Source organism: Athene cunicularia (genome assembly GCF_003259725.1).
Source record: "Athene cunicularia isolate RWA chromosome 1 unlocalized genomic scaffold, athCun1 chr1_part2, whole genome shotgun sequence".
Lineage (NCBI taxonomy): Eukaryota > Metazoa > Chordata > Aves > Strigiformes > Strigidae > Athene > Athene cunicularia.
In genome coordinates, this window is record NW_020799092.1 from 56,400,577 (window position 1) to 56,413,375 (window position 12,799).

At 42.9% G+C, this 12,799-nt stretch overlaps 1 protein-coding gene across 1 annotated transcript in view; it reads right to left on the reverse strand.

Moving 5' to 3' along the window:
* Nucleotides 1-3,890: 3,890 nt before the first annotated feature.
* Nucleotides 3,891-12,799, reverse strand: part of LOC113491228 (ankyrin repeat domain-containing protein 26-like) — a 57,395-nt gene continuing 48,486 nt past the window's right edge. Inside the window, exons 36-38 of the mRNA XM_026867991.1 lie at nt 10,836-10,904; nt 6,971-7,016; nt 3,891-5,498 (exon numbers count right to left, since the gene is read on the reverse strand). Of these exons, the coding sequence (XP_026723792.1) occupies nt 5,350-5,498; nt 6,971-7,016; nt 10,836-10,904 (264 nt within the window). The 3' untranslated portion in view covers nt 3,891-5,349. The remainder of the gene's footprint in view (nt 5,499-6,970; nt 7,017-10,835; nt 10,905-12,799) is intronic.

Consider the following 12,799-nt stretch of genomic DNA (forward strand, 5'->3'; position numbering starts at 1 on the left):
GTGGGATGAGGGAGATAAGCAGAAGAGTAGAAGTGAGAAAACTCGTGGGTTGAGATAGACAGTTTCACAGGTAAAGGCAAAATCCGCACACACAAGTGAAGCAAAACAAGGAATTCATTCACCACTTCCCAGGGCCAGGCAGGCGTTCAGCCATCTCCAGGAAAGCAGGGCTCCAGCATGCTTCACAGTTACTTGGGAAGACAAACACCATCACTCAATGTGCCCCGGTCAGCTGTCCCGGCTGTGTCCCCTTCCAGGTTCTTGTGCACCCCCAGCCTCCTCACTGGTGGGGTGGAGTGAGAAGCAGAAAAGGCCTTGACGTGTAAGTGCTGCTCAGCACTATGGAAAAATATCCCTGTGTTATCAACATTGTTTTCAGCACAAATCCAAATCATTGTCTCATACTAGATACTGTGAAGAAAATTAACTCTATCCCAGCCAAAACCAGGACATTCTGTTTTAGAAATTAAATCAGTGAGCAAACAGCAATGTTAACAGACACTGGTATAAGGAAAGATTGGAACAGCCACAAAGCATGTAACTTGACACCAGCAAAGGTCTTCTTGCCAATTACTTGGGGTTTTATGAGTAAATAAAGGGTGTAAGTGACACTGTGGTGAAAAACCTGGCCCATGTACATGCTGGAGGCACTGAGGTGTTAAGTGTTGGGTTATGTGATAAAAGCTCTTCTGCTTGCCCCCCACAAAGAAGGCAGACACCATGGTGATGGTGGTACAGAGGGACACTGGAGTAATACCCTGCTGCAGCTGCAGCCAGGCCCCCTTACAGGAGCCATCAGCCCATCAAAGGTACAGCTGCACCAGCCCAGGGGAGCAAAGAGGGCCAAGGGCAGGTAGGAACCCAAATTAGTGACTCAGAGGAAGAGACTTGCTGTCCAGGTCCCTCCCAGGGCTGCCCCAAGAGAGCCATAGCCTCATGGTTGAGGTGTGAAACCATCAAGATGAGCTAACAGCTCAGCTGCAGGGCAGATTTAGTGTCTGTCCTTGACTGTTGGAGGGATCCACACTGTGCATAACTATATCCAGATCTCTATGTTTACAGACATATCTATATGCATAATTGTATCTTTGTATCTATAGCTATACATATTTTTGTACCATCCCATCCCCATGAGGCTACTGAATTTGGCAATTTACAATAAGTACTGGGATTGCCCCATTAGGATAAACTGTAAACAAGTAAATTATCTTCCAGATTAAAGGACAAGAGCCCCTAACAGGTCTGCTGCTGTGCTTGGTCTTCTTGTAGAACAGTGTACCGAAATCAAGGATTCAAGGCAGTAAGAAATGAGGTTTGTGACAGGAATCCTGGGTGACTGGATGAGTTGGTGTGGCTGAAGAGAGAAGCTGATTGACTCTCACTGTTGGTTTGTCATTGTATCAAGCCTGTGCCTCATGAGCACTGGGGACCTGAGGCTGATGTCCCAGCCTTGCCCATCCCCATGGCCCCGGGGCCATGTCTGACCCTGGTCACCCTCACAAGGCCTGATCTTGATGCTGACCTTTACCTGAGGACAGACTTCCCACTAGGCTTGTTACTAGGAATTTGCCTGGTAATCTGTGCTCATGGTTGGACCTGGTGACAATCTTCAGGTCCACCCTGCTTCCCTTGCTCCCGAGGGGTGGGACTGAGCTCCAGCTGGCAATGCCTCTGTTCCCGCAGCTCCATCACTGCTCATGGTTGCGGCTGCAGCTCAGTGCTTGGGAGGTACCTCTAGGCCAGACCTGAGTGATCCCAGTCCCAGAAGCCACCATCAAGTATATCTTCCAGGTCTCCAGAGCTAAAGCTGTGGCTGAAACAGGGCTTCTTTTGCTTCACAAGATTCACTCGAGGTGCACAACTGTACATTCAAAGCAATTGGCACCTATGCCAAGGCAACAGATATGCAGCCCTGCACTTTGTGTGCAGAACAGATTATGTCTGCACAGACCCCTTCACAGACAGAGGTTGCCTCATGAAGGGATAGTCAGCCTTTGGCAAGAAGTACCCCAAAGATCCCCATCTGTAGCTGTTTCTTCAGTTGAACATCCTTGGCTTCCTATTGATAGTGTATCTGCACTGAAAACTGGCAAGCACTTCAGCATGCCATTATAATCACATCTCTGCATTCTGTTTTCAAGTATCATTTAGCCAATTTCTCCATGACAAACTTGAAGACACCAAAGCTGCCGAGACTGCAGCAGGAGCTGCCTGGCTGGCTGCAAGACATGCAAACATCATTCTGCCTCTATATAAACTGAATAATATAGCATGAACAATAGCTTGCTACAAAAACCCCCACCATATTATCTGTTACTGAAATAAGATCCCTAGTTTTAATAACATTGGAGGGCACTGAAGGCTACACATAGACATGTACTGGTGCATTCAGGGCTTTAAAGAATGCACTTTTCACATGGTCTTTCCCTTTTTTTTTATAGCTCTGATGCTCCAGAGCAGCTGGAGTGGTGTAAAACACAGAACTAGGATTCACTGCTGTTATGAAACCTCATGCTGCAATTCCAGTATAAAAGCCATAACTGCTCAGCATTGAGGTTTTCTCTGGTGATGGCAGACTAAGAAAGGAAAGATTTTTTTCCCCCTGTATATCTATCTGGAATGGCCTCAGACTTCAGTTTCACCAACAATGTAATTTGACCATTCAGGACTGAATCCAGACTGTTAATCTCTTTTTACTAATACCATGTAAGACATCAGGCATGTGAAAGAAATTCCTTCATTTAGAAAGATGAGAAGACAGGAACAATAGTATGAATAAAATTATATAATACGCTGAAAAGCAGACAATGGCTGCAGCCAAAAGTGTGAGATAGAAGCAACTGGTGACTGTGTTTTGCATTACAAAGGAGAATGCTGAAATGAAATGACTGCCATGGCCTCACCAAGACCATCAAGAGGGTCCCCCCCCCAGTGACACTGGAGATGGGACTTTAAAGTGAAGGAATTGATGGGACTTCTCTTTACCTCCTCAGCCCCCACCCCCTTGTAACTGCTATCAACTCCTGTTATGCCAGATGCCAACGCTGAATTTCCATTCTGCTGCTCCACCAGCCAAGAGCTTTCCTCGCTCACTGACAACCAGCAGCACAGAGCAGATTAGGAACTGTCCTGGTTCAGCTAGGATAGGGTTAGGTTTCTCCAGCAGAGAGGGGGAAGGGATCTCCAGCCAGGTTATTCATACCATGCTGAGGTCAGGTCCCGCACAGCAGTGCGGGAACTTTTTCCTTTGTGGCTTCGGTCCGGGAAAACACGTGCAGCAGGCTGTGTTCGCTGCAGTATTTCTCTGTATTTACTGTTATTACTGTTTAATGTTGTTATTATTGCTATTGTTGTTGTTCAGATTGTTTATTACACTGTTGTATTAAATTTCTTCATATTTCAACCTGGGGTTTGTGCCCTACTTATGTCTGAGGGCGGGGGAGGGACAATGGCAATGTGGTCTCTGGTCCCGACAGGGCTTAAACCAACGCAGGAACAAACTTGAAAAGAGGTCATGTCTGAGTTTATCACAATGACAACACAAAGTGAAGGCCAAGATGTTCCACAACAGCTTTCTCTGTGGAGAGACACTAGAAAGTACCAAAAGCTGAACTTCTCTGTGGCTGTTCTGGTGCAGGCCAGAAAAATTTCTTAACACCTTTTCCTCTGCAGGCCACAAATTGATCAGCTTCGAAGGGGAACCAAACCTGTGGGATTTGCCAGCATTTCATGGCTACCAGAAGCTCACCCACTACCTTCTGCCCAGTCTGGCCATTTGCCCGGCCTCCAGGACAGGCTGAAGATGCAGCCATGAACAGAGCTGAAGGGCGCAGAGGAGAGCTCTAGAGAGTTATATGGTCAGGGAAGGGAAACAATAAAACAAAGACATATACTAAATTACAACGTTTATTAAATATCAAGTTGAAATTGAATATCTGGAACACAGTATATTAGCTTCACATAAATGTATTCATATAAAAAAAGAACTGTCACAGCAGCATTCATTGCTTTTCTCACTACCTGTTAACTCAAGTCCTTGAATTAGTGGACAGAACCCTCGAACCCCCCAATTTTTCCAGTCTTAATTCATCTCACTACAACCATCCTTACTTTTCCAGAATTGGGGCTTTGTTCTATAATCTTCTGATTGCTAGTGACTTTTGCAGCTAGGAAACAACAAAGGCAGATCTTCAGTAACAACAGGTAACTAACTCCCTGCAATATATAAAACTGCTTGCTTTACTGACCGTGTCACACAACACTTGCTAACATCTGGGCTACAGCCACCATATCAGCTGCATCACCTGCCAGCAGCAACAAAAGGATTAGCTCTCCTGTCAGTGAAGTTTTGGAAAGTACTGAGGAGACTGAAAGTTGACACATTAATATTCCTTTTTTCCCCCCTCTGTGAAGTGTTTCAGGTGTACCACAGGTATTGATGTAGGAACTGCAAATGTCTAAAGCTGCAGCAATTTGGAATAGAAAACTTAACATGAAATCCATGAGGGGCAACAGGCACAAACTGAAACACAGAAGGTTCCCTCTGAACATTAAGAAACACATTTTTATTGTGAGGGTGACCGAGCACTGGCACAGGCTGCCCATTGGAGGCCATGGAGTCTCTGTCCTTGGAGATACTCAAAAGCCAGCAGGGACCTGGGCAACCAGATCTGGGTGGTCCTCGTTGGGCAGGGGGGCTGGATCAGCTGACCTCCACAAGTCCCTTCCAACCTCACCATCCTGTAGTTTTGTGACACAAAACAAACATACCAAAAAGACCACATAACAACTTTCTTGGCACTACTACACACTCACAGTGATTTTCAACCTAAGATGCATAAAGTGACAGCAATGTAAAGTGCCCTATTCTCCAGCATAAACACTGGTAAAACTTCTACTTTATCAGCAGAAATATTCACTGCATCAGGACTGAAGCAGCAGGCTCAAAGCGCATTAAATAATTTGCTAATCATGAAAAGAACACTGGAAACATTAAAAATACAGAGTGAAAAGATAAAAAAAAGGGAATGCTTTTGTTAAAACACAGAATGTGAGTGGAGCAAATTAATGCATCTACTGTAGTAAGTGGCATTGGGGCAGTTCTGTCAAGCTCAAGAATCAAGTTTAGTCAATCTGCTAGTCAGAAAGAATAGATATGGTTCTTACTGTGAGCATCAAAGAACTACGCAACAATAAACCAATAGGCAAGTGCAATGTGCTTGACATCCACTTAATAGAATTTATATTCAGACTGCAATGAACATGTTTTCACACCTGAACCATGGATGGGAAATCACTGACGTACAACACGAACAAAGTAATTTCCAGAGCCTTTCCCTAGCATTTTGTTCAAATCAGGTAATTTTTGGTTAAAACATCATGGTACTCCTGTATTGCCCTGCTAAGGGGATCCTGGTCAATGTGGAAATGTTTTGAAGATCCGTCAGTGGATACCACGGGAGAAGCTCTGGCAGATCGAGTTTCAAGTTCAGCAGTGGCTAGGGAGAAAGACACAAGATTCCTGGTGTTACTTTTACAGTAGACAGGCCCAGATAAGTCCCTGTGAAAAACATTATGGGTGGCTGGAGAGACAACAGTCCAGAAAGAGATTGAAAAACTTCCAGGGGAACGGAACAGTGAAGGGGCTAGGCACAAAGGAAGAAGCACATTTTTTCCACATTTGCTTATCAGGCAACAGTATTTCTAAAGCTAGTCAAAGACATTCCAGAGGCTATCCACTGAACATCTTCATGGAACCCACAAATGACTCCTGCCTACGCCAGTGCTAAATTTAGCCCTCCGCAGAAGTCTTCAACCTCAGGGGTCTGTTTTCCTCAAGTATTCAAGCCAGTGATGTGCTGGAACACCACTCCTAAAAACCAGCTTCTGCATTTGCTGTGAAAACTTTGGAAGAATCTGCCTGTGAAGAGGCAAACCCACTTTGCACTGCAGTCAGGGCAGGACAAGTCTCCCAGCCTCGCACCTTCTCTCACCCTGGCAAACCCCTTTTACCTCCATAAAAATACATATTGAATGGAAGGAAACCCGCCTTTGCCATCTTTCTCCGGCCACCCTTTCCCAGACAAGGTCCCCAAACCTACCAGACTCTACGACTCCTCGCAGATGTGCACTTATGTTCAAAACACACATGGGTGCAGGGCAGTGGCCTTGTGTCCCTTTGGGCACGTGGAAAGAGCTATGAAGCTACAGCTGAACACTCTGTACGGTTAAAAGCATAAGGGAACAGAAGGAAATCCTCCCAGGGGCTACCTGCTTTGAAATAGCACCAGTCACTGGCAAAGCAGTGACTGTGGATGAACGATGATGGTGAAACAGGTGGAATTCCTCTTTGGACACCTGGCCTCATATTCTAGAAGATGCTTTAAGCTATGTATTACAAGCATTCCAACTCATGTTTGCCTAAACACTACTGAATGCTCTTTTCCTAAATAAGGGATATCTTTTGTCACCCACTGAATTCTCACTTATTCAAAGAAGACTGCAACATATCAGATACAAATACAAGCAATGAATTAAGAGACATAGCAAAAGGAAGAACCAAAAATAGAGGAGGTGTGTGGTATGGTCTCGTGTGGAATGCAGTTGATGTAGGTGGGAGGAGAAGCAATGGCTGAGGTCTATAAAAATCTTATCTCAGGGCTTCTTTTATGTTTGATGTTTGTGCCTGAGGATTCACTCTCATGAAAGGTGACTTCAGCTTAAGCCAAGTGTATCTGTGTGGGGGAAACGGGTTAGTGTTCTCTGTGCCTGGCTATTTTCAGGCAACTGCATAACATGCTCCACAATGTTTTGGTAAGCAGGAAGTTTTTGCTTTTGAGTCTAAACTGGAGAGCTAGCAGAAAAAACCCTGCACTTAGCACAGGAACTTGATGGTTTTTGAGTCAATGTTTTCAACTTAGGAACAGTCATCTTTTTCCTTAAAAATGCTCCTAACATAATGACACATTACCTTCTTGAAGTTCTTTTGTGATTTTTTCATCCAGTTCCTGCCGTATCTAGAATTATAGAGAAAACACACAGTTAATATTTCAACAGTTACATTTTTGTAAAATTAAAAGTCTAAAACATTATTAAAACCCACACATAGCGTGTGACAAAATCTAAAGGCACCATCCCAAATAGAGACATCTTGGTTTGGGGTTTTATTTTTGATGAGGAGAAACTCGTGGTCAGCCAGGCTGTAACATTCTTATGGCTGATCAGCATTAGCTGTAGCCCAAAACACTGTAACTCATCAGCTAGATTATAACTGGGCATTTAAAACTACACAGGAAGAAGGCACAGTGGAGTTATTACAGTGAGGGTATGGCTAAAGTCCCTCGCCAAATACATGAGCAGAATGACAGCTATGTGCTGCGACACACAGATGTCATTCATAGGGACAAATCTACCTGAGACTGGCTTCTGCAGCGTCACAAGAGAAGAGGTGCAGAATTAGCTACTGCAGGACTGACATACGCCACTGTATAGAAAAAAGCCTGCGCCAGTATTTCCCCCTCCACCTTAAGCTGGAAAATTGAAAGAGCTCCTACAGATCACGCCAAGATTTTTCTTTCTTGTCATTGCAAATACCATGACTCGTGTATATAAAAATACAAAATCACACGCAGTATTTTCTTGCAAACTTTGGACTATGAAAAGATAGCAACAGCTACACAGCAAATGCTGTGGGTTTTGTTACGTAACTGAAATCACCTTAGATTACTAGAAAGTCCAAGCACTATATGCTGCTGTTCACATTTGGTGATACTTGTGACTCCTACATTTTTTTCCATCAAGTCTGTGACCCACAGAAGTGAATTTCAAAAGAGATGCTATACATCTTCCAGGCCTGTGATGGCCACGAAGATGCTGAAGGACTTGGAGCCCGTGAGCTGTGTGGAAAGGCTGAGAGAGCTGCGACTGTTTCTTTACTGGAGGAGAGAAAGCTCAGGGAGTCCTTATCTATGTGTATAAATACATGGTGGGGGGAGTAAAGATGGTGGAGCCAGACTCTTATCAGTGATGCCAAGTAAAAGAAGAGGAATGCTCACAGACTGAAATAGAGGACATTTCATTTTAACATAAGGGATTTTTATTTCTTTTTTAAATTACAGGCATGGTCAAACAGTGGAACAAGTTGCCCAGGAGAAGTTGTGGAGTATCCATCACTGGCGATATAGAAAACCTGACTGGACATAACCCTAAGCAACCTGCTCCAGCTGACCCTGCTTTCAGCAGGGGTGGAGTTGAACTAGATGATCTTCAGAGGCCCTTCCACCCTCGTATGGTCTTTGATTTTAGTACTGAATCCCTGGGGCATGCATACCCTCACAAGAGGAACAGTAACAGGCAGTAACTCTAAGGGCCAAAGACGTGGGGCCATAAACCAGCAAAGTGGAGTGAAGGGCCCTCTCTCCAGGACTACAGGGATAGTTATGACCAAATTTACCAGCTCCTCCAGGAAAAAACACCACCCAGTGGTACTTCGATGCTATAGCCTGTGCGTTCAAAGCTAGGTGAGGCAAGTAGAACCAAAAGAACAATGGAAAAGGACCCCCAAAATCTTTTTTTTTTCAAGCAGGTACAAGCGGCAGCAAAATCCAGGGGAGAAGGGACCCTCTAACACATGAAATGAGACATAGGTAACACAACAAAACAAAAATAAAAGGAAAACTAATGCTTGGATGAAAAGATGACCCAAAACCAGGGCCAATCCTTATCAAAGCAGTAGTAGTTGAGGTGTTAGAGGAAACCACTTTCCCTGGTTTCTGGAGCCTTCACAATGACCAGAAGGTCCACAGGACCCTCTGCAACATCTGTGGATGAATCAAGAGAAGAAAAATATCTTCTCTTCCTCTCAGTCATTGCATTAACATCTTAGTGATTCTCATCTATGCCTGAGGAAAGAAAAACAGGTGGAAAGAAAGCCAACACAGATTTCTGAAAAGGGAATGAAGAGCCAGGTAAAATACACCTTTGAGGACTATAACTTGCCTCCAGTATTCTCTTTCTCCTCAAACCCCTAGAAAAGGCATCGCAGCTGACTATCCCAAACCTCCTGAGCAGGTATTTCTCATCTAACTGGACATCTCTTTAGGCAGTAACATACTGTGTTCCCTTGCAGCAGTCACATTCTCACTAATTCTTTTTCAGAAAGCAGTGTTGACTTGCTACTTACCCACATGGGTTGCCTGAGCACAGAGTAAGTTGGAAGCTTTAAGACTCCATGAGATGGTACTTAAAGAGTCTAGGAACTCAACTTCAGAACAGCACTGGTACTCCAGGCATAACTGCTGTTACTACCAAGAACTTTTTGAATGTCAGAACTGGCAAGGAATGTAAACCAGCTTACTTATAGAGTTTAAAGAAGTTCTATTATAGCAGATGAAATCCATACACTGTCATCTTACAGACAGATACCACATAAGTCATACTACTACAAATACATAAAGCATGGAAGTACTGTGCAGCAGTCATTCTTTCACTGGGACAAACTAACAAGTTCTAAATATTTGCAGTATCAGGAAAATGTGAATGCATCAGTAAGTGTTAATCAAACCTAACAGCATAAATAGACAAAACATCTCCAGTATAAAATACCACCCAACATTAAACGATACGGGCTACAAACCTTGTCATGTATCTGGCTGCAGGGAAGAGAAAGAACAGATTTGTGATTAAGGAGCTGAAGAAGAGAGAAAAACAGCCTTAAGTTCAAAGGTCTTCAGTGAGAAGTAAGAACATGGCTTACGTCTAAGTGAAGCAAGTAAAAAATCTAACAATAGAAAGACTGCTACAATACAAGAGTGCAGATGGAAAATGAAATCAGAAAGGTACAGAAATTGAGAGACAGAGTAGGAAGCAAACATTCTCTTTTTCATGTTATGTAGGAAAACTGGTTTCATAAATCCACTAATTCACACTGGTTGCCGCTAGCACAGTTCACTTATTTTTTTGTGTCAAGACACTAACATTCATTTTGACCCGCCTTTAGCACAGCTGTTGGGATTTCAGCTTGATATTTGATAAACCTAACAACAGGACTCCAGTCCCAAAATCTCCTTGCAGCAGATATTCCTTGCCTTAGTCTATGGACTAAGACAACTAACAGTAGTAAGAGGTATTAAGACACCACTAACGGTACCTCATGTTTGTGTTTCAACTGCTTGATTCAATTTAGTTTTGGATAGTGACATGTCAATTCATGAGCAGTTTGGGAGTCAGTAGACGAAATTATAAAAAGAAAGACCCCATCCAAGATCTCTTTACTCCTGTGAAAGACAGGCAATACACACGTACATCCTTCTTATGACACAATTCCTACTATGAAACAAATTTCAGCCAAACTCCTTCCTCCTTAATGAACTGCTAGTTGCTACAGTCACTGTAAGTAGATGCACAGAATTTTTCAAGTACTTGTAATTTATTCCTCATTACTGGAGCTCTAATGAAAATAAAAACTACCAAAAAACCCCACAGGCATTTGCATGTGATTGGGATTTTACTGACTAATGAGCTTGTGTCAGTATGAACTTTTCTGTTTTTTTCAAGATACTTTTGCACTTCCATGTCAAGGTTATTAATTTCTGCAGCATATATATATTTGATAAGGGGGAAGGGTCTATACTGTAATGAAATACATTTATTTTTTTAATAAGAATAAAATGCTCATTTTTTTCTGAGCTTGCAACATGAACATCTGCAAAATATGCATAATCATTGACATTTGTGTCTTGTGCTAAGCAGTGGTTTAGGAAAACTGCGAAACCCTTCAAGCCTTTAAACTCCAAATTCCTTCATTATGTCTAAAAGAAGCAACTGTGTCCACTTACCAAAGAAGCACTTTTTCCTCTTGTATCAGCATCATTTACCAATTTTGTTCCAACAGTTACATAGACAAAGAATTAATATCAACATTTTTAATAATATCAGTGTGAAGTTATTTTCACTTCCTTGCCCCTGAAGCTCCTCCAAAGCTTTTGCACAAACCAAAAGTTACATAAACACCTTCCTCTTAAGAATGGCATGTCCTCTACTTCAAATAGCCCTTCTCACCTTGAGGAAGCTACTGTGAGAAACACCAAATCTGCACAGAGAGTTTGGACTAAAAAAAGAACTGCAAGACGACTACCTGAGGCACACTGCAATTTAAGCTCTTTAACTTCCTGTCATTACAAGCTTTAGTGCAGGAGCATTTGTAATCTCCGGTCAAGAAGGCACTGCTCAGCTTGAATTTAAAGGCAAGACAAATTCTGCAGATGGGAACCAGGTTACTGTAAAAAAGTCTGAGGCATAACTGAAGCAAACAGTGGAGTGAAGAAAGGGCTTAGAGTCACAGAAACTCTTCTGTGTTTAAATAAACTGGTGAACAGGCAGAGTACTGAGCAGAACAACCGACAAAGCACTTCAAAAAAGACTAAAACTGTCATCTCTGAATTCTTCCCTCATGCTCCAACTTGTCTCTGGAATGACAATGGACTCCTGCAGAAATGACAGCACAGACAGTGCATCTGGTAATTCTGCATTTGGAAACAGATTGCAATTCACCAGCTGTCATTGTATGCAAAGGGATACATGCACTTTTTCTCTTTTGTTACCTCCTAACTTAAAGCCCTATTTTCCAATTCGATCCACACACGTCAGCAATCCTTACTTTCAGTTCCTCAGAGATACAGTATGGATTCAAAGACTGTTAATGGCATACTGCACCCAGCTGAGGAAACTTAAGCCACCAGTTCTGAGTGAAAAACTCTCTTAGATACATGTCCTCCAGCAACTACCCCACCTCTGAGAACACTCTTTTTTGTCACTGAAGAACTCTGAAAGAGAAGACCAGGTTTTAGACTATGCAGAAGACAATGAACATTGAGTGACTGAGGTTACAGACAGTGACATTACAATTAGTCTCACTTGTTCCGTGAGTGGTGATTAAGAGGAGGAAGCAGTATCACAGAAGGATGTGCAGCTGGATTTACTAACAGGAAGGAAAAAATGACAGCACTAACTCTGAGTCTCAGAAACCAGCCTTCTGTTTTGACGGAGGGAAAACAGGCATGCTGAGATTTACAGCTTTTTCTTAAGATAACCTGGTAGAAATGGTAAAAAACGGGTAAATTCTCTGAGGATTTAGCAATGGTTTTATTCACCTTCATTCCAGGAAGAGAATTTGAGAATATCTAATACTGTATTAGACTTAAAAGCTAATCCCAAGAAGACAATCTCTGTAGAGCAAGAGCGAATTATCCTCTGTTGGCAACAAACTAAAAGTCTCTGTCGGTTGTAAACAAGACCAGAGAGGACTTCAGGGGACTAAGTCCTACTGACAAAACTGCACTAGGCAGGAGAAATGCAGGTATACATGAACGCCCCCAAACTACAAACAAAACCCCGTCAGGTGACATCCGTAACTGGAGATCGGGGCAATGTCAAACCTAATTGTTCTTCAACTTCCTTGAGAGCCTGCTCAAGGCTGAGGGGTATTTTTTGGTTCTGTTTTTTCAGATCTTCAAAGTGAGGCCTCAAAAAACAGCACCGAAACCTAAAAGCATTCCCCAGCACAGCGATCCGTCACAAAATGCGAGACATACGCTCTGAAAAGAAACCTTATGGCTTCTGTGGAAGTCAGGGCACTGAGCGAGAACAGTAACACCACTCTCAGATCCAAGGCAAGCTTTTCTTGCAATCACCTCAAGTGTTTTTCACAAGTAAATTTGGGAGCCATTTTTCACAAAACGTTGAAGCAGCCTGTACAAGGATTTGAAATAGATTTCTGAATACATTAGCAAATGGATAAAAA